The 21,354-nt window shown below is 39.9% G+C and overlaps 1 protein-coding gene across 2 annotated transcripts in view; it reads left to right on the top strand.

Annotated features, from left to right (window-relative positions):
- The window catches only part of UNC13C (unc-13 homolog C), a 405,344-nt gene that overhangs the window by 5,710 nt on the left and 378,280 nt on the right, over window positions 1–21,354 (top strand). For both annotated transcript variants that reach the window (XM_048867013.2, XM_075133069.1), the window contains exon 2: window positions 10,167–13,390. In XM_048867013.2, coding sequence (XP_048722970.1) covers window positions 10,432–13,390 — 2,959 coding nt within the window. In that variant the 5' untranslated portion in view covers window positions 10,167–10,431. The remainder of the gene's footprint in view (window positions 1–10,166; window positions 13,391–21,354) is intronic.

The raw sequence follows: 21,354 nt of genomic DNA, 5'->3' as shown, positions 1-21,354 counted from the left end.
GAAACAGCTATTGACTCTCAGAACCACTTGATGTAGTCACTAATCCACAGTGTTCAGTGATATATTATATGGCCAAATTCTGATCGAAGCCACACTGGTGTAAATAAAGTTAAAGTCAATAGAGTTACGTCAGTACTTTAGTCACTCCACTTTATTATCCGTTATTGGGTTACTTTAGTGTAACTGAGTTCAAAATCTAACCCATAGCTTATAAAGTATATAAATGCCAAGTTGCTAAGTGTCTTGCAATATAGCTCTGCTGTGTGCTCTGTCAATTAGTTTGCATAACCTACTTGAAAAGCATACAGTCAAATAGATGGTACAGCATAAGTTAGGTGACAGTCATCTGATTCTTTTCCTTCTTTGATCTAATCTGTCTTTTAGTTAACTAGGTCAGCCATTTTGACACTTATCTGTTTTGCTTATTCTGCCACCTATCATCAAACTTTAGAACATTAGCAGAGAGACCGTCTCTTTAAGACGCACAGGATGCAAACCATGAAGGGCTTTATAGGTTAAAAATAAGCAGCTTGAATTGAATGAGTTGGAAGCGAGTTCATGCAGTAGTGCACTGATGTGCTGGTAATATGCTGCATATGAGAAGGACTACTGAATAAGTGGACAGCCCCATTCTGCATTATGGCTGAAGTTTCCATGTGATCTTTATGGATAGTGGCCACAGCTTCCTAGGCAAATGCAGATGGGGAAAAGGCACTCACGACTGCTACTGCTATATGAGCATAACGAAAAGTAAGCACCTCTAGTTGGCAAATGTTAGTAATAAAAGGATAGTATGCTCCTTCCGTTGAAGATTCAGATGTGTCTAGCATCATTTCTGTTCCATCCCTACTGAGCTGCAACCTGCCAGCTCTCATTCAAGCCTCATTCTTGTCTTGATACTGCGGGCAAGTTTACACTATTGTGCTACATCAGCACAGCTGCACCAATGCAGTTGTGCCGCTGTAGCGTGTCTGGTGAAGACACTTACGCCGACAGGAAAATGCTTTCCCATCAGCATAATTACTCCATCTCTGCGAGAAGCGTACGCTGTGTCATCGCGAGAGCGTCTCCTGCCAACACAGCGCCAGTGTGGACAGCGCGAAACTTGTGTCGCTTGGTGGGGGAGCTTTTTCGTACCCCTGAGCGACGTAAATTAGATCTACTTAGGGCTTGGCTACACTTGCAAGTTAGAGTGCCTTAAAGCAGCCCCAGGGGCCCTAACTCCCGATGTGTCCATGCTGGCAAGTTACGTAGAACGCCTGGACTCTGCAGCTAGAGCGCTCTGTAATCCACCTCCACAAGAAGCATAAAACTTGCTGCGCCCCAACTGAAATGCCCAGCATCAGTGTGAACGAGGTGTTGCATTACTGTGCTGTGATTGGCCCCTGGAAATGTCCCATAATCCCCTGAAGCCAAGTGGCCACTCTTCTCATTGTTTTGAAATCGGCCGCAGGAATGCGGATATGCCCTTTCAAAGCTCCGTTGCTGACAGCTGGCATGCTTATCTGCTCCGGGATAAAGCAAGCCATTAGTGTGGAATGCTGCTGTTGTGAGTGTGTGTGTGGGGGGAGGAGGGTCTTCTGCTGTCTGAACTTACAAGACAGCATGCTAACACACTCTCCCTCCCCCCACATATACACAACACACTCCCTGTCACGCTCCACATCCCCCACCCCCATTTGAAAAGCACATTGCAGCCACTTGCACACTGGGATAGCTACCACAATTCACTGCTCTTTGTGGTGTTGCAAGCACTGCTAACGAGGCCATGCCAGTGCACTTGCAGCTGACAGTGTAAACACATGGCAGTGTTTTTCCTGCTGTGGTCTCCGAAGGCTGGTTTAACTCCCAGCGCTCTACATCTGCAAGTGTAGCCATTCCCTTAAGTGGTAGTGTAGACCTGCACTGAGAGAGCTGCACAAGATCTGTAACATCTGGGTTCGGTAAAGCTGTGACTAGAGTTCAATGTCATAGTCATGATGATAGCACTGGAAGCCAAAGAATCTCTCTATCCCCACTAATGGCCTCCTGTGTGAATTGAGCAGAAAGGGTGACAGAGCCCTGCAGTTCCCCACACAGGAAAATCCCCAGGCAGATAGTTGTCCAACAGAGAAAAAGAGCCACTCTAGTGTAGTTCTGTCTTTCTTTGCCAGAGTCTGTAGCAAGGTCAACTATACAGTTTATGCAATATTACACTAAAATGCATTTATGTAACAATCTTTACAAGCAGGTCATGGAGCACTTCATAATGCAACACATAATTATCATTATTTAAGAACAGTAAAAAGCAGCAGCAAAGTATTTCTTCAAATCAAATTCATTTGAATGAGGCCTTGTCCACAGAGAGTTTTGTTAATTAAATTATACCAGTGTAGTGAAACTAGCAAAACCAGCTAGTATGGAAACAGTTATACCAATGTATCTTTTGCTGGTTCCCCTGACCAGCATACGATAGACTAATAAAAGCATATTTTACTGTCCTAACTGTCTACACTAGAAAGAAAAGGAGTACTTGTGGCACCTTAGAGACTAACCAATTTATTTGAGCATGAGCTGTAGCTCACGAAAGCTCATGCTCAAATAAATTGGTTAGTCTCTAAGGTGCCACAAGTACTCCTTTTCTTTTTGCGAATACAGACTAACACGGCTGTTACTCTGAAACCTGTCTACACTAGGAGGTTTACCAGCCTAGCTATATTAGTTTAAAAAAATCACACCCCTAATGGACATAGCTAGGCTAGTAAAACTGAGTTATAGACCAGACTTTAGTTGATGGAGGCAGTGTACTCTAGTGGCAGTCACTCCCCTCTCTGTGCTTTAGTGTCCACAGCTTATAGATTCCAAGGCCAGAAGGGGCTAGTCTGGCCACCAAGACAATCCAGGCCATAGAACTTCCCCACAATAATTCCTAGAGCGGATCTTTGACTCTGTTTTGGTATCTTGATTTAAAAATTCTCAGCGATGGAGAATCCACCACGACCCTTGGGAAATTGGGCCAATGGTTAATGACACTCAATGTTACACTGAAGTGTCCATTATTTAATATTTGCTCCCCGTGTAGATAGTAATCAAGTCACCCCATAACCTTCTCTTTGTTAAAATTACAGTCTATTTATTAAGCTGTGTGAATTGGGTGTGATTCTATCCTAGCCCCACACAGGGCTGCTGGGAAGTATAGTGAATCTATCTGTGAAGTGCTCTGAGCATCTCAAATGGAAGGTGTTTATGTAAGTGCAAAATAATAAAGATTTAGGGCTTCATCATGCCTTTAGGGCACAGTCCTATGTTGGCAGTGGTGCAGAGCTGCATTGCTTTGGGGAACACTATGGGCATTCTGCCTCTCCTATAGCTTCCTGGTGTCTGTAGCCCACAAACTGCTACCTCTCGTTTTAAGGCGGGGAGGAGGGAGGAATGACTGTGTGGTAGATTGAAAGGGAGAGCAGCGCCATGGATCTGCCTATTCCATGCCCCTCAGTCCTTTGGGAGCAATGTGCTTCCCTAAGTTGGCCATTGCATGGAGGAAGGTGCTTCTCATTCCCTTTATTTTCACTGCAGGCTCAAGAAATGGACAGCAATGATCTACCCCTTAGTTTTAAATATCTAAATGGACTGTGCATTTTTAATGCTATAAGAAATTAAGTTTGACAAAAAGCATAATTGCAAAAACTTCAAGTTCCCCTGGTCTCAGTTTTGTAACAAGGGGAAATTAAATATCAAACCACTTTTTGGTTTTATGAGAAGCTGACATGTAAACCTATAACTACAAAAGACTGCATAGGTACTTTGAGCCATAACTATGATAGGTCTGATTCTGCTTCCACTGAAATTAATGAAAGTTTTGTCATTGTACTATATACATATAAAAATAGCATCTTAATACAAACTTTTATAGGCACATAATGTGAAGGTGGTAGCAATGTGTTAGCACAGTAGCTGCCTGTAAGGATATGAGCTGATGTAGTTTGAAAATAATAGGATTCAGAATGTCATGAAATAGTGAAGGAATTAAAACAGTTAAGCCTTGGAAAACCAAGACATTTGCCTGCTATACCAAGCCCTTCTGGTGGAACATTCTCAGCTTGGCAATACTTTGCCAGTGATACAACCATATTCTAGACTAGTGACATATACAAGCTACCTATTCACCAATAAGTGCAGTGTTAGTATAACACTAGGGCCACATTCAGCCTGGGTTACTCTAACTGGGGCAGTGGGAGAGGCTGCATAGGGTTCTCCTGTTTTGGTTCCCTCTCCTTCACTTCTGCAGAGGAGAATATAACAGATTTTTCCCCTCCCCTTTCCTTGGCCATCCCAAACTTCCCAGCACAAAACCCAATACTTGGGCTGTGCATTTGAGTTAAAATAGTTAAAGCCAACTAATATTTATTTGGATCCAATTTCATACCATGGTGAGATGTATAACTTAGTGTCTTGTAAACCATCTTTTTATTTTATTTTACACCAACTTGGCATGATGTTTCAATGGAAGACTCAAATCTGGACAGACAGATCAGTGAATGAGAACTCTGATCACTGAGAACTCATTTATTCCTATATCCTTCCCCCAAAGTGTGCTGCCCTACCTACATCCTTCTGACTGAACCTAGCAATAGCTTACTGATTAAAAAATAAGAGGTATGAACTCGATCTCTGCAAAAAAAAAAAAAAAAAAAATGAAATAGATCAGACCCAAAGAAACCATCACCATTCTATGTGGATAAACATGATTTAAACAAAAGCAGTGCTTGATACTGGAACAATAACCTGTAATAGGTGACCAGATGTCCTGATTTTATAGGGACAGTCCTGACATTTGGGGCTTTTTCTTATATAGGCTCCTATTACCTCCCACCCCCGTCCTGATTTTTCACACTTGCTGTCTGGCCACCCTAACCTGTAAGTATATGATAAATGCTGCTGAGATCCAAAGAAACTAATGACAGGTTTCAGAGGAACAGCCGTGTTAGTCTGTATTTGCAAAAAGAAAAGGAGTACTTGTGGCACCTTTGGTTAGTCTCTAACCAAAATTGGTTAGTCTCTAAGGTGCCACAAGTACTCCTTTTCTTTTTTTAAAGAAACTAATGTGAGAGAACCTATGTCAGCTCCAATTAGCAAATCTCTGTACATCTAACAATGCTTGGGTGTTTTCTACAACCTGACGTGAAATAAATCAACTTGAGCTAGACGAGTTTGCAATTCTGTATAAACAAAGTTCTCAAGGATCTTTGATAAAAAGCATAAATTAAGCATTGGATGGAAGTTAGACATATCGTTGGCTGTCAAGGAAGGAGTTACTAAAGCTTGTTTTAAAATGGATGATAATATTCCAGATTCCAATGATAGATTCATTATTCCTTGAAGTTTTGTAGCCTGAGCTGGTAAACGTGCCCTTAGTAGCCAAATAGGAATTGGATGTAATGCATATGTTGGTGTTAACCCTATATTCCATCATAGATCTCTGACACTCACATCTGATTAAAGATCGTTGGTTAAAGGAGAAGACTAAAAACGCCATGAGTGGAGTATGCAGAGGAGTCAGTCAGTTCACAATCAGCTCTGAGGGCTTGTTCATAAAATGATTATAAACATCCACTGAAGAAGCTAAAAGGTTATTAATTGATCTCCCTACCTTTACAAACACGTCTGTTAAGAAGGGCTTCAGGATGATTCCTTCCTCTGGTAGTGACATGTGAGAATTAGACTGCCTTTGCTTTAAGGAGAACTTTGTGATATTCCAGCTGTTGCCATTTGCACTCCTCGAGAAGTGCACGCGTTCTCATTGAGCATCCTGTAGCTTCCAAGGATTGCCCACTTTTAATACCCTTGGTTCAGAGCCTAGGAGAATAAAAAGTCAACATAGCTACACTCATTTACACCAATTGAAAATCTGGCCCATATTTTAGAAAGATGCCATCTTGTGTAAAATAACATGCAGCTGCCACTGAGGAGGAAGATGAGTGTTGTCGATTCCTAATCTATCTGCACTTGGGCCAAATCCTGACATGGCTGTAGCTGGGAGAGGAAACAAGGCTGCTATGCATCTTCTGCTCCAGGGCTGCTGCCAGCCAGAGTTCTGTTAGTCAGGCCTGGGCATACTACTAGCTAGTGTGTTCATGACTGCAACACAAGCAGTAGCTGGTTGGACAGTAGATGGGGCATATCCCCTAACTAGAAAACCAAGCCCTAAGGTGCATGGACTGCATTGTGCTCTCTGCAGTGCCCTGCTGCTTGCACAGAATGATGAGATTCCCTAGACTCCTCTTCTCCTCTCCCCTTGCACACAGTCATGGGGCAGGTGGTAACCATTCATATGCACTGTATGTGTACAAGCTTTCTTACCTCCTTTTTGTGCCAAAGGATTTTTTTCTAAATCTTCAGAAAGATTTAGAAATTGAAATGAAATTATCTCAAACTGTCAATTTAAAAACGCATGCATTCAGAGGCTAGTAACACACTGTGTGTTGATGATATTAGAAAATACAGGAATGGGTGCCGCAGGAACAAACAAGTCAAAAATCCAGAGGTGTTCTATCCTTTCCATTCTAACTATCCCGCCGTCTCTGTCAGTAGCTAATGCTGAAACCTTCAGATGAAGGGAAGAGGGACAAAGAAAAGTGCACCTGATTGTGTACAATTTAGAGAAAATGTCTTCCTAACCCCAGCTGGTGATCAGCTTCAGCCCTGAAGTCTGAGGATTGATTGTCCTAGTAGCTAATTTTTACCCTAACAGCATGGGCTATTTTTGTTCATATAGGGGTCTTACTCCTTTTTTTGAGTATTGTATTGTGCAATGTGTTTCAGAGGTGAGTGATACCTGTATACAAAGAGTACTTCTTTATAACAGTTTAAAATGTATTGACTCCTATTCTTGTATTATGGAATAGAATCTCTTATATACCATTGAATATTTTATACTTCTATCATATTTCCTCTTGCTCTTCTCCCTTTTAGACCAAATGGCTCTCATTTGTAGCCCCGTGGCACCACACTAGTAAATCAAATGGCATCTTTGGCCCCACACTTGCAGCCCTTTTCTGAACCTAGTCTAATTCTTCTGTGTCTTAAACATAAGACAATATTTTGGATAAGACTGTTCCATCAATTTTCATGGTGATGATCTGACATTTTCCATATTACTCTTTAGGCTGGCTGTACTAAGAATGATAAAATCAGACAGCTTAAAATCTTAGGCTTGTGGGTACATCCTGTCCTCTGCTGCACTAGGGTAGGTAGGAGTGAGGGACGGAAGATGATACAGAAAGACTCTTCTGCTGAGCAGAGGCAGAGAGGACACTTCCATAGGGCACAGGAGAATCCAGATCCAGCACTACCTGCACACTACGCTCTAAAGATCTGAGAGCTAGGAGGATTGTCTAGTCTTCCAACCAGCCAAGTGTGCATGCCACAGTCAGAGAAGCTGTGAAGTACTTCCCCAGCATGTGATCCTAGTCTGCCTGATAGAATCCTTCCCTGGCCTAGAGAAAGAACTAAACAGCATTTTTGTTCCCTCTTACTGCACTAGCCAGGGGAGGGTTTGGTCCTTAATCACTTTTTGATTGCTGCTGCACATTAAACAGATGACTTAATTAAACTGTCCAGAGTATTCAGAGGGAATGCAGACAGGACCAAAAATTATTTCATCTCATTTTCAAGAATCAATTCAGGGCTAACCCAACCCAAGTTTGTGTATAAATATTGCTTATTCTTTTATCTACAAAATATGACTCCAAGACTACAAGGTGTTACTAATGTGAGTAGTCCTATTGGCTTCAATGACCCTACTCGGGTAAGTTAGCCTTGCCAAATCAGGCATATAAATAATAGAACTATAAATGTTGAAATGTAACAGTTCTATGTGTTTTCAGTATTTTTACCCATTTCTACTTCCTCTGCAAACAAAAATGTCTCTACATTATTTTTCCTCTGCAATTTTATGTATCTCACAAAACTGGCAATCAGTGTCCCTAAGGTATATGAATGGATTTCAGTTTACCACCTATAAATTACTGGCTACAAACTAAGAAATAATGACTTTTTAAAAATAAAATTGAATCCTTGGCTAAGTACAGGTCTACCTCCTATTGGTCTGATTCTCCAAACACATACACATGGGTAACTTTATTTACAGGAATATTTCCACTAACTTCAGCTGAACATATTTAAACCCACTTGTAAGTGTTTTGGGGAAAGAAGCCCAATATTTGTAAAATCAAAAACTTGGTGGATGTAGCAAGAGTTCTGTGTAATTCTTCTTTTAGACACATTTTGATGATGAAGTTGGCAACGGGGGTAGGGGCGGGGGGAGATTTCTAACTACCATCAGACTACACAAAAGCTGGCAACAGCCAAAAGTGCTCACCATCAATGCAATGTATCCAGTTTGCCAACTTTACTTTAATTGTCTGTTAATTGCCATTGTAGTATTACTCGTTAGACAATTAGAATAGTTTTAACAGTGTACACCAAATGGAGCCCTGGAGTAAGCAGTTACAGCCCACATTGATGTCAATGAATTTTACCCATTTATACCAGGTATGTTTAGCCCAGTGTCTTCTGAAGCTTCTGATCCAAGGAAAGAATATCTTTCCTTAAAAACTCCTGTTTGAATGTAAACCACATTTTGACGGGGTAGATTCTGGATAGCCCTTACATGGCTGTACAGTGGTATTGGAGAGGGATAAAGGGCTTTCACCCTTCTTCCTCCTTGTATGACTTATTTATGGGCCAAGCAGAATTGTGCCCCTGCTGTCCAGGGAGCTCCAGAGCTTTCCCATTCCTATTGGACCCTCGACACCCCACAGTGGGTGGGGAGACGACAATGACAGGACTTTGACGCTACTGTGCACTGATCCAGTGAAGCTGAGTAAGCTGCATCTTCCAGAGGGCTATGGCAATGGGTACACTGCCTCTGCAAACATAGAATGCTCTTGGAACTCCTATTTCCCCAAGGAAGAATAGCCGTCATTGCTCCCTAGGGAGCAGTGTAATGCCGCATTGCCCTGTATTAAGGTTTGTGGCTAAATGGCACAGTCTAGCCCTTTGCCTTATGGAAAATATAGGCAACAACTGTGCAAATGACACTTGCTCAACGTTTCTTACTTGAACTTACTGATTAAAGAGTTCTCTAACCAAGCCAGTCTAATCAAAGCGAAGAGGCTATTTGCAGTGGTATAACTCCATTCTTCTCCAATGGAGGTTCTCCTGATCAGGCAACTATGCAATTTGATGAGTAAAGTGAATTCAGTCTTCTAAAGTAAACACTGAGCCCCTTAAAGAAATATTTTTGACACATAGGGATGACTAATTAACTTAAAAACCCTAAAATAAAATTCAATAAATACAAGCATTTTGTTGTTGGTAATTGCATTTAGGTCCTGATCCAGCTCCCAAGGAAGCTAACTGAAAGTTTCCATTGACTTCAATAGGAGTTGGATCAGGCATTTAAAAAGCCAAAATATTGAGACATTAAACAGATATATATATTAATACGTGATACAAATTGTAATGCATGACATATCTCAGTGTTTCTCAGTGACCAGTTCATGGACCGGTGTCGGCCCTGAGATCTCCCTGACAAAGTTTAGGAAGGCAGCAGGCCAGTCCCTGATATCAAAAAGGTTGAGAAACACTGAAATCTGGTTTGAATGGGCATTTATTCTAAAATTGAAAGTTTGAAATAGTTTCTTTTAATTGATCTACAATTCAACATTCTGATGTATATTCTACACTTTGTAGAATATTTATATCGGCACATTGGTCCCTCTAAGTGTCTTACTGTATTTCTGAAAATGAAAACTAATCAGATTAACTGATATCATACCAATGGAATGCTAAGGATGAAGCATTTAAAGTATTGCAGTATTCTCACTTTTCCAATGAGAAATATAGCAGTGAAGATATCGTTTAATAATCTTGAACCTACTATTTAATAATTGTCATTAAAAATCTGTAGATCCACACAGCAAGAATGCTGTTAAAATGGCATTACTGGCACTACAATTAAATATATTAAGTTTGATTGTATTTTAAAATGGACATGGTCCAGCTGGTTTCTCTTACTGCCAAATGTCACATGGATTTCAAAAAATGTTTAGTGTTGCCATGTAATGGATTAAGTGATAAATTCTGTTTTGAAAGCCATAGTAACACTATTCCCTCCTTTTTAGACACTGCCAGAAGCCATGGGGAACAGAGCAGGATTTTACAGCACATTCAGGCTTCCTTCAGGATTTGGTTTCTGATGAACACAAGTGCTTTTTCCTGTCAAATGATACAAAAACATTGGTAGTTTACATGTTGAGTACATCCTGCCTGTCTACAGTCGCAGCTGATAAAATGTACACTCACTAATGATTCTGTTGGAGATACAAATATTTTTCTGGATCCTAAATTGCAGTTTTTGTGGGGAAAGGTTAATATAAATTGCTCTCCATGGTTTCTGCCCTTTTAAAGAGCCTGATCTCATCTTACATATATAAGATTTACAAAGGAATGTTTACAAAGAAATTGGGAAATAGTACAAAAAAGAAAGAGAGTTGTCAGAGCAAAAAGGAACAAGACTTAACCCAGGTCGGACAGACAAAGAATCCAAAGTTTTCAAATACTTTGAAAAGCACCGTTAAAAAGATTGCAAAGTGTTCATCTGCTCGCAACTTGTCAACTGAAGAAGAGGAAGGTAATAAAGAATTTTCACTTTCTCCAACATTCAGTTACAGAGTTGCTATTGCCAATGGACTACAAAAGAGTATTTTTGTAACAAACAATAATAATGAGGAATTATTTCAAGATATCTCTTCAAATGATAGTTCATATTCTGAGTCATTAAGTGAAGTAAAGGGTAGCAGCAGGAAAAAGGAGTATTTATCACATACAATGCCTGTGAGACGCAACAGAAAGAGTTTGAGCAGCCTTGCTCCATCAGATGGGAGCTCTGATGGTGAACGTACTTTGCATACCCTAAAGCTAGGAGCTTTACGAAAACTAAGGAAATGGAAAAAGAGCCAAGAGTGTGTCTCATCGGACTCAGAGCTGAGCACATGGAAGAAAACATGGGGCCTAAGAAGCAAGTCATTAGACAGAACTGGTCGTCACCAGAAATCCAATGCCCTTGAACCAGGTTTTAGTTCAACTGGGTGTATTAGTCAAACGCATGATGTTATGGAAATGATCTTTAAAGAACTTCAGGGAATCAGTCAAATTGAAACAGAACTTTCTGAATTAAGAGGACACGTAAATGCTCTGAAACAATCCATTGATGAAATTTCTAGTAGCGTAGAAGTTGTACAAAGTGAAATTGAACAGTTGCGAACTGGATTTGTACAGTCCCGAAGGGAAACTCGAGACATTCACGACTACATTAAACAAATAGGCCACCCAGGAAACAAAGCAAGTCTTAGGTTTTTAAATGTGCCTGAAGACAGGTTTGAAAATATTGAAAATGTGGTTTACAGAATTTTAATAGACAGAATGGGGTTCTCAGAGGCACAAAACATGATTAAAATTGAATTGGCCCATAGATTAGGGCAACAAAGAGACTGTCCCAATGCAAAGCCTAGACCCATACTTGTATACTTTGAAACAGCACAACAGAGAGATTTAATTTTAAAAAAATCTTATAAACTTAAAGGAACCGGCATTGGAATTTCTACAGATATCCTTTCCCATGACATGAGGGAGAGAAAAGAGAGAGGACTGCCTTCCTCTCAGACATATGAAAGTATGGATATGAAACCAGAGCCCAAAACTAAAAAACATGACTGGGTATCACCTGATGACAGTGATAAAGAGCCGGAATCGGATATAAATAGGAATAGTTATGCAAAGATATCAAAATCAGCATTTCAGATAAAAGCGAGCACTACAAAGGGAAGTGTGGAGTCTCCAAATACCAGAATCCCTAGTAGGACTGTTGGTGGCAGCACCTTTCCAAATAAAACAAATTATGGTGAACAGTCACCAGAATTTGACAATGTGGATCAGCAATCAAAGACCTACTATTCAGATATGCCACCTGTATGGCATTCACAGAATGATTTTACAACTCCCAAACTTAGCCGTTCGGAGTCAGATTTTTCAAAATTGTGTCAGTCTTACTCTGAGGATTTTTCTGAGAATCAGTATTTTAGTAGAACGAATGGCAGCTCACTATTGTCTTCCTCAGATCGAGAGCTTTGGCAGAGAAGGCAAGATGAAACGTGCAACTGGTATGGTAGCTCTCAAGATCAGACTTTTAACCAAGATATGCAGCTTTATCCAGAGCAAAATGAAGCTGAAAACACTGAAACAGTTGACAGTGGTGTAAGCAATGGAGTAATGTGTGTATCTGGAGACAGAAGCCATTATAGTGATTCTCAATTCACCTTACATGATGATCTTTCACCATGGAAAGACTGGAATCAGTTGGATCAAGGCACAGACTTGGGCCTAGATTCATCCACACAAGAAGCTTTTGCTTATGATATGAGCAGCCCTTCAGACCAACAGATAGATTTTGGAAAGTGCCAAAGTTCTGACCTCCAGGATGATGCTGAAAGCTATGACTTTACCCTTGGTGGTAATTCCCCATCATGTCCCGGCCTTGACAGTGAAACACAAAGTCAGTGGATCAGCCAATATGATGATTATCAGGAAACAAATTCTAATTCCCTTTATCAAAATCAAAACAGATTGCCCATGATGTATAGAAGTCAAAGTGAACTACCAAGTGATGAATCGGAGGAAGCACCTCCTAAATCATGGCATAGTCGACTAAGTATAGACCTTTCTGACAAGACATTCAGCTTTCCTAAATTTGGATCTACACTTCAGCGTGCTAAATCAGCCCTGGAAGTGGTCTGGAACAAAAGCACACAAAGTTTAAGTGGATATGATGATAGTGGGTCATCTTTTATGGGGAGATTTAGGACTTTATCCCAGTCTACTGCTAATGAATCAAGCACAACCCTTGATTCTGATGTTTATACAGAGCCTTGTTATTACAAAGCTGAGGATGAGGAAGATTTAAGTGAGCCAGGTGGTGAGAATGAAACAGATTACGTAGAAGTAATGGAACAAGTTCTTGCTAAACTAGAAAATAGAACTAACACCAATGAAACTGATCAACAGGTACAGGAGTATGAACTTGAACAGTTTTCATATGAAACGCCATACGCAACACTACAAGAAGATGAATATGACCAGCAGTTTGACAAACTGACCATCGAAGATGGGTTGGAACCTGCAGAAGATATAGCTGCTGAAACAGAAGTCAGGGGAGATGAAAATCAAAATATCCCAGTGATGCCTATTGAAATTACAAAGAAAAAGAGACTACGCCCATCATTTAAAGACGCTGCTTTAAAAGCCTACAAGAAGCAAATGAGTGAGTTGGAAGAGAAGATCCTTGCTGGAGGTACTGATTAAATATTGTCTAGTAAACAAACTTTGCTGTCATAATTAAAGATTACCCTTATTTTCTATATAGGGCCCAATCCTTCTCCCATAGAGTTCAATGACAGAATGCCCATTGACTTCAGGAGGAACAGTTATTAGATTCTTTAATAAAATTCATATTTTCAGTCTTGGGGTGAAATCCTGGCCCTACTGAAGTCAACGGGAGTTTTGCAGTTGACTTCAGTGTATTCTTAGACTATATTCTGGAAGTCTGATTTGAATATGTTTTTGTTAGCTTTAATATGCCACACAGATGATTTAAAAACAATTTAAATTTTGTATTGTAAATGAATAGTGGATGAAAAATCAGCATTGTTTCATTAGGTTAAACTCTCAGTTAAATTGACTATGTAGTCTGGTTTTAATTAATACATTTTCACACAACTTTATAAGTGGAATAGCTAGGAACAACCCCAAGTGTTCTAATATGACAGTATTTTTCCAGCCACCTTTCATATAGATGATTGGTTTTATGCTCATCTTGATGACCATGTAGGTTAGATCTCTGAGCAACATAACTTTCTATGCTATCTTAATTAGTATATAAATCATTGGTCTGAATTCTGTTCTTAGTTAAATTAATACAAGCCCATTGAAGTTTGTCCTGAGATAATAATTAAAAGGGGGAAAAGGTATATGTGATATCTTCAGTGTAAATGAAAAATATGGGGCTTGTATCATGCTTATGTCAGAGATTGCACATACAGACACAATATGGTCCACTACCTTTATTTTCCTTATTAATGGCTCCATACTCAAATATCCTTTCAATGGGTATATGATTATAATTACTGTAGTAATCCACAGAAGATAGTCCATTCTTAATATTTCATATTTTGAATCTATTCATGTACTTGGACATTCGCAATTAATTAGGACTACATAATTACTATGACTAGCAGATGGTAATTGTCACCTTAACTGAATCTTTGCTCAGTTGCTAATAGTTGCTATGAAAAAATATAATCTGATACTTTCACTTGAAAGATGAAGAATTGTGCCTTCAGCTAAAGAAATTTATTTTGTAGTAATTAGTGCCTCAGAAGCTTTGAATGTTATGAAGTTCTTTTGTACTTAGAAAACTATTTTTATAATAAATGTGCAGTCAAATTGAAAATATGTTGCATAGCCAAATAAGTACCATTCAACTAGACTTCATGTTGGATTTAAATGATAACACTTCTCATAGGTTGGCATTTTTCAGACATTTCTTCAATACTATGCTAGAAACCAGATACTGTATTTATGGAAAATGGGTCAGCAGTTTGACATATATTTTCGTTTCTCTCCAGGCTCATTACTACCAACCAAAACTTAAAGACAGTAAAAGTAGTTAATCAGGATGCTAAGACAATATTATTGAATAGGGACAGGAAAAAGGTTAGAAAAGCAATTGTTAAGGAAGCTACATATAGAGAATATAATAGAGTGAAACCCATATTAAAGACCACTGCTAGTAGGCAGAGCCCAGGTCTTAGAATATAGTCCCAAACAAATGAAAAGTTAGATGTGTGTTTTATCTCCTATGATCAGCTTTCTGAAATGCAGAAAAAGTGATCCCTCGCTCACTCCTGCAAGTGAAAGGATGTCCACTGAAGGCATTTAAATAGAATAAATCTACTGAAGGCTTCCTCTTAATCAGAAATCTGGTATTTCTATTGTAAATTCTTGAACCATTACTGACGGTATGTTAAAATCTCACAGAGATGGAATTTTTGTTCTGTGTACCTGGCTATTCGCCAAGGGACCAGTGTGTGGGGATGGGGACACCGAATCCTATTCCCTGGATAGAGGACTGTGGGGCACAGAGCACTCACATATTTATGGCATATGAGGCCATGGGCTGTAGTTTTGGCCAGGTCTATTCCATGCACCATGAGGAAAGTGCATGGGAACCAGAAGATCTGTGTAGTTGGCAGACCAGCTGGTGACATTGAGGCTACTCCCCTGGCCTGTCCACGACCCCTGTGAGCACAGAGTGAGCCCTCTCAGAGATTGGCTCTGCATCATGATGTCTGTTGTTCAATAATGTCTGAATGGTTCCACTGTTTTGTCCTTTCCCCACCCACAAAGGGAGGACATGGATTGCACCCATAATTGGTCATTGTTAGTGATTAAGATGTAGGAATTCTCAATTCCTGCCCTTTATTGCACCGGGCCATATTTTCTAACAAAACCTAACTGCCCATTGTGCTTGGTTTTAATGGTTGATGTAATATTTTATGTTAAATGGGCTGCTTCACTTGGATCTACATGCTTACAATATACGCTGAATTTACATGTTTCTAGAATACCCAGTAGTATTGCAGGAGCCCTGATTTTAAACTTGCAATATATATGTAACAGTTGGGATCTTTTTATTTTCAAACCTATGTTAAAATTTCCTTCTCTGTGTTTTCTATTTGCTGAGTAACAAACGTTTCTGTCACTGTTACTGTTTCAGCCAAATCTCTTTTTTTCATGATTTTTCAATGAGCAGGAAGATGGTGGTACAGTAAGATTTCATTCCCAGATAAGGGAAAGGCATTATTAGAGCACTTTGTATCTGTATCTGAAGAAGGATGTCTTTTTAATACCATTTTCCCAAAGAAAGAAAACATTAAACTCCAATTTGTGTTTAAATTACATGGAAGTTTTGAAGTATTTTAAAATAAGTATAGGAAACAAAGAAGCATATTAAGCTTTATAGCGCCTTGCCAGGCTGCCAATTTTCAAACCACTTTTGTTTTTTAGAGGCTGATGCTTGCCTGGCCAAAGAGCATTAAAATTCAATTAGCTAATTAAGCAGGATAGTTTGGGGCATTACATTTATATTTGCAGTAACCAGTTATATTTTTTAAAGAAACGTGAATAATTTAGGGCTGCATTACTTCTGCGAATAGCTTGTTGATTATTTTCCCCTGTAACTGTGATTTATATCAGCTTGTGATTTCTTATTAATGGATAAAAGAGTGTTGGTCTCAGTTCAGCTGTTTGAAAGAATCCTTACTATATCACCAGCGCATAAAGCGCACCATTTAAAGATTCTCTCAATCTCTTCTTAATGGCCATACGGATTGATGGATGGCATGTTGCTCAGCCAGAGATACTACTAGATAATATAATAGTATCATTACTCCAAATTACTCCAAACAGCAAAGCTCAGATAAATAAGTACATTCTGTTGTTTCACTCCAGTAACTCATGAGTTAAAGGTCACCAGGGACCTTTGGATATAAATAAGAATTCCTCTATAGTGTTCCCATTTGATGGTCTCATTCTCTCTTTATAGCAAGAGAGATAACATATGCAGTGGGCTCACTGCAGATTATTATTTATTTCCACAAGTTCCTGTTGACCTGCTGAAGTGAGAGTAATCAGATGTATGTATGAGAGGGAAAGTGAATAACACACAGATAATCATAAGATTTAAAAGTTTTATAAGCTCATTTTAGGATGTTTTGTACCACAAACTACAGCACTGTTTGTGAAACCATCCAAACTCAAGATGTGTATGCTGTGTAAGAATAGATGGGTACCAAGAGCAGTATCAGGAAAATAATGCCTAATAGTCTACTTCAGACAATATTTCACAATCAAGAATTATTCTAGCTCTTTGATTTACTGCTATTTCCTTTCTCCTAACCTGTTAATATTTGTAATAATCTTGTCAGATTTGGGGGGCCTATACTGTTTCCTCTCCCCAGGCTCCCTTTCTGCTCCTAACTACATGTTCCCTAACTATTCCCCTTTTCCTTCCTCTCTTCTGTTTTCTGAAGCTCTCTCAGAGAGGGGCTCTCTGGCCAGTACCGATCCTCTCCCCTCTGGAGCTAACACTTTGGGGATCAGATCCCAGAGATCCAACAAATGCAAATCTGGTAGAGGCAGCTTTTGGTGCAGGGGCCATGTGAGGGGTGGAACATGAAGGATCAGCGTAGCAAAGTTCCACTAAGTCAGAAAGGCAACATAACCAGTGTGTTTCTACTGCACAAAAGGGGAAGACTGGGTGTGGGGGGAACCACATCAAAGATGAGAGTGGGCTGGGCATGGTCAGGCCAGGGGACCTGCTATTGTGTGGGTCCTCCAATTCGGCACTGGAGAAGAAGTGTGTGTGAGTTCATTGGGCTGGAATCACCTCCGCCAAGAAGCTAGGAATGTGCTCCACAGGCGTGAGGAAGGATTCCTGTCCCTGTGATGCATCTGCTTAGTGCCAGGCCCATCTACTCAGACTGGGAACTAGGCTCTGGGTTTGGCTATTCAAATTTATGTAATGATTTTTTCCACCTATTAGGGGCTTAGTCAGTCAGACCCTTCCTACGTAAGGAACTAGAGGATTTATGGGAACTGTACCATGATCTCTGAAGCCCTGTAAGGCTGGGTGGAGTGGCTTTTCCACTCTGTTGGGTTTCTGGTGCTGCTGTGAGGAGAGGGGAAAAGTAGGTTCCATTAAAAGGCAAATGTTTCCATACAATTACCTCATGCTGGCATGAGATAACACAGTAATTCTCCCTACACTTACAATAGGACAGCTGTTCTCAAACTATGGGTCGGGACCCCAAAGTGGGTCGTGACCCCATTGTAATGGGGTCACCAGGTCTTGCATTAGACTTGCTGGGGCCCAGGGCCAAGCCTGAGCCCCAGGGCTGAAGGCCAAGCCTGAACCCCAGGTCTGAAGCCAAAGCTCAAGCCCCACTGCCTGGGGCCAAAGCCCAAGGGCTTCAGCCCTGGGTGATGGGGCTCAGGTTTTGGCTTTGGCCCCATGCCTGGGGTGTTGGGGCTTGGGTGGGCTCAGGCTTCAATCCCCCCCTGGGGTCATGTGTGTCATTTTTGTTATCAGAAGGCGGTTGCAGTGCAATGAAGTTTGAGAACCCCTGCCAAATACTCTAGTATCTGAGACACCACAGTGCAGTAACAGTGAGGAAATAATAATGCTTTTTAATAGTGAGTGGCTGTGGATTGTGCCGTTTTGCATGTCTTTTGCTAACCTGAGAGATAGAAGCCATTATTTCCTTGCCTGAGATGCCAACTCTCCCAGGGACGCTGGAGGCTAACTCCTGTTCATACTACACTAACAAACCCTGTTGAGAATAGTTTGTCTTTTTTAATGACTCAGCCATCCCCATGATCAAAAATTCAACTGGCATCCATTTGGGAATTTCATGTCTGGAAATATAGAGTCTCAGGACTGGCATTGCCACCTTTACTTTATGCAAGAATGTTGCTACTAAAAAATAAAAACCAGCACTTCTCTTTAACTTAATTCTACCTAGCCCTTGGCTTGCGTCATAAAATTATCACAGTTATGCTTAAGGAATCCCAAGTTTTCTGGCTGACATTTCTGTGGCTTTAAAATGATATAAGTTTTGACCTGCCCTGGATGGCTTTGGGGTGAAATGCACCCCTGGGCAGAGGGCTAGCACAAGTACTATGCACCACTTCGGGTCTGTTTTGAAGGCTTAAGGGGAACTAAAGCTATGCATAGATCTTGAGCTGGCCCTGACACTGGGGTGAGGTTCACTCATAATGATGTAATGACATTTGTTTTTTAAAAAATCCTCTTTGAGATGTTTTTTTCTGCACAGAGCCTAATGGCAATTTTCATCTCTCCAATCTCAGGAAGACTCTCAGTAAAAAAAAATCCACTGTTACTAACTGAATAGGTTGTATGCTGTCTTTGTGTTATTCTGAAAGAATAGCCTGGACAGAGGAAAGACTTTAGAAAACAGAAGTTGTTAATGATACTGAGCAAGAAAATTTTATCTGTCGTGCCTCAAAATCTGAAAGTAAAATGTTCACTGGAACAAGGTTTTACTTGTATTGTACCATATACCTAATGGACTTTGGCCTGGAGTGATGGAAGACATGGTGACAGTCTGATATTATCCTTTGGTATTCTGAACAAACCCTATGGAATTAAGATTGTCTATACTTAAGTTTGGTCCTTTAACTATGCTGGCAAAGGTAAAGTGATGCTCACACATACGCCAACACATGCACCAAGTGTGGAAACGGTTATACTGATATAACTTTTGGGAATCCAAATAAACTATACCAGCATAAAACACCTTTATAATGATGTAGTATTGTGTAGACAAAGTTATATCAGCAAATAAATCACACCCCCTACCCAACATGGTTATACTGGTAAAACTTTTAATGTGGGGATCAGCCCTGAAGTCTAAGTAGTTGCTGTGCTAGGGCTGCTGAAACTGAAGGAGAAGATCAAGCAAGTGCTTCCTGGTGGAGGAGGTTAACACGTTGTGGCCGAGAAACAGTTATGCAAACGTGTCCACCTTGTCACATTTTCTCCTCTTTCTGATAGGCCAGTTGTGATTGCTCCTAAAAAGGAAACCTATGTGCTAAAAGTCAGTGAACATTTCTGGAAACTTCTCTTCCACCATTTCATATAAAAAAAGATACCCCTTTAACCGCAGGGTGGACACTTGTAAAATATCCTGAGTGTCATCTGCGAATTCTGAATTTTTAAAAATAATCTTAGAATTTTAAGTTTGAAGTTGTCTCAGGTGCTTGAGGGAGACAGAGAGACAGTGTAATAAAGAGCCAATAATGGATCATTTTAAGAGAGTCAACTCCTAGAGTTCCTTCTGAAAGAAGTGGCTCTCTGATGGTTGAGTTTTGTGTGAATGTAGAGAGAAACTGTAAATTTTAAAATTTTAGGTTTTCTGTGGGACTGATCCTCAAGTCTAGCTGAACTCAGGGCAGGAACCAAAATGAGAAGGGGTAAAAGGTGGCTTTGTGCTATCCTGATATCTCTCTACTCCTTTGATCTTGGGGCAAACTGGTGGCCAGTTTGGTTCCCAGAGCATGTCAGAGCAGCCTCAAGACTGTACTAACTTGTATCTTCCTGCAATGGTTATCTCAGCACCAGGGATGAGCAGAATGCAGCAGTTCTCCTGCAATGCCACCACCTCCAGCCACCGTTCAATAGACCCACAATGTTGGGGATGTATAGAGCAGGGAAATCCCTGATTAGCTGGTTCGACCGGACACGAGGGCAAGGATCTAGTGCAATGTTGAACATAAATCTAATAATCTGATAATTCAATTGAGTTTAGATTTATTTTCCTGTTCAATGTACACATGGTGATATAAAATGAAGTGGAAGAGATTTGTCTCCATTCAATTGGAAGGCAGTATGTATGTCCTGTTTGTTTAGCAAAGTCTATTAAAATTACCTCAGATTTTATATTAGTTTGCATTTTTATAACAGAGGCATAATTCAACCAAATTCTGTTCACCCCAGTCTTTACAACAATGACAGTATTCATCAAGTTATTGGCATTTAAAATACTTTGAAATGAGGAATATAGATTTTTTTTTAAAGAGTATTCCTGCAAAGTTCTGTGGCCTTTCAGTAGAAACATTTAAAAATATATTTACCAGAGCTGAAAGAACACCTGTGCATGAATGTCAGTTTCAAGGACATATTTATAAATTGCACTGTGCTCTTCTGTGGAAATGAGCACAAATTAATATTTTATCTCCAAGATAAAAGGCAGTTCCTGTTTTTAGTTCCAAAATATTTAAGCATTTTCCTTAGATCCCTGTATTTTAGAAATGAAAAATACTGCATAATTTTAATGTAATGACTTCGGGATAAAAGGGATCCACACAGCTATTTCTTGGTGTGGAAATTAAATTATCTGAATTACTAGAATTATACAGAGCATGTTTAATCCACCAAGAAAATAAAGACCCAAACATGAAACATTTTAATGACCGGAAAAATATAAATTGGTAAATAACTCATAGTATAGATGGTCCCTATTCTTTCTTTCTGTGATATTTTGAAAGAAGCCGAATATTACAATCCATTGCTAGGCTCAGTAGAATTTTCTGTTTGATGCTTGTGCTTCATTCACACTGCCTTTTGAGTGCCATATGTTCTTTGGGCCAAGTTTTGTAGATTGTCTATTGACCGAA

The sequence above is a fragment of the Caretta caretta genome, chromosome 10, assembly GCF_965140235.1.
Source record: "Caretta caretta isolate rCarCar2 chromosome 10, rCarCar1.hap1, whole genome shotgun sequence".
In the NCBI taxonomy this organism is placed as follows: Eukaryota; Metazoa; Chordata; order Testudines; family Cheloniidae; genus Caretta; species Caretta caretta.
This window is presented reverse-complemented; position numbering and strand designations above follow the sequence as displayed.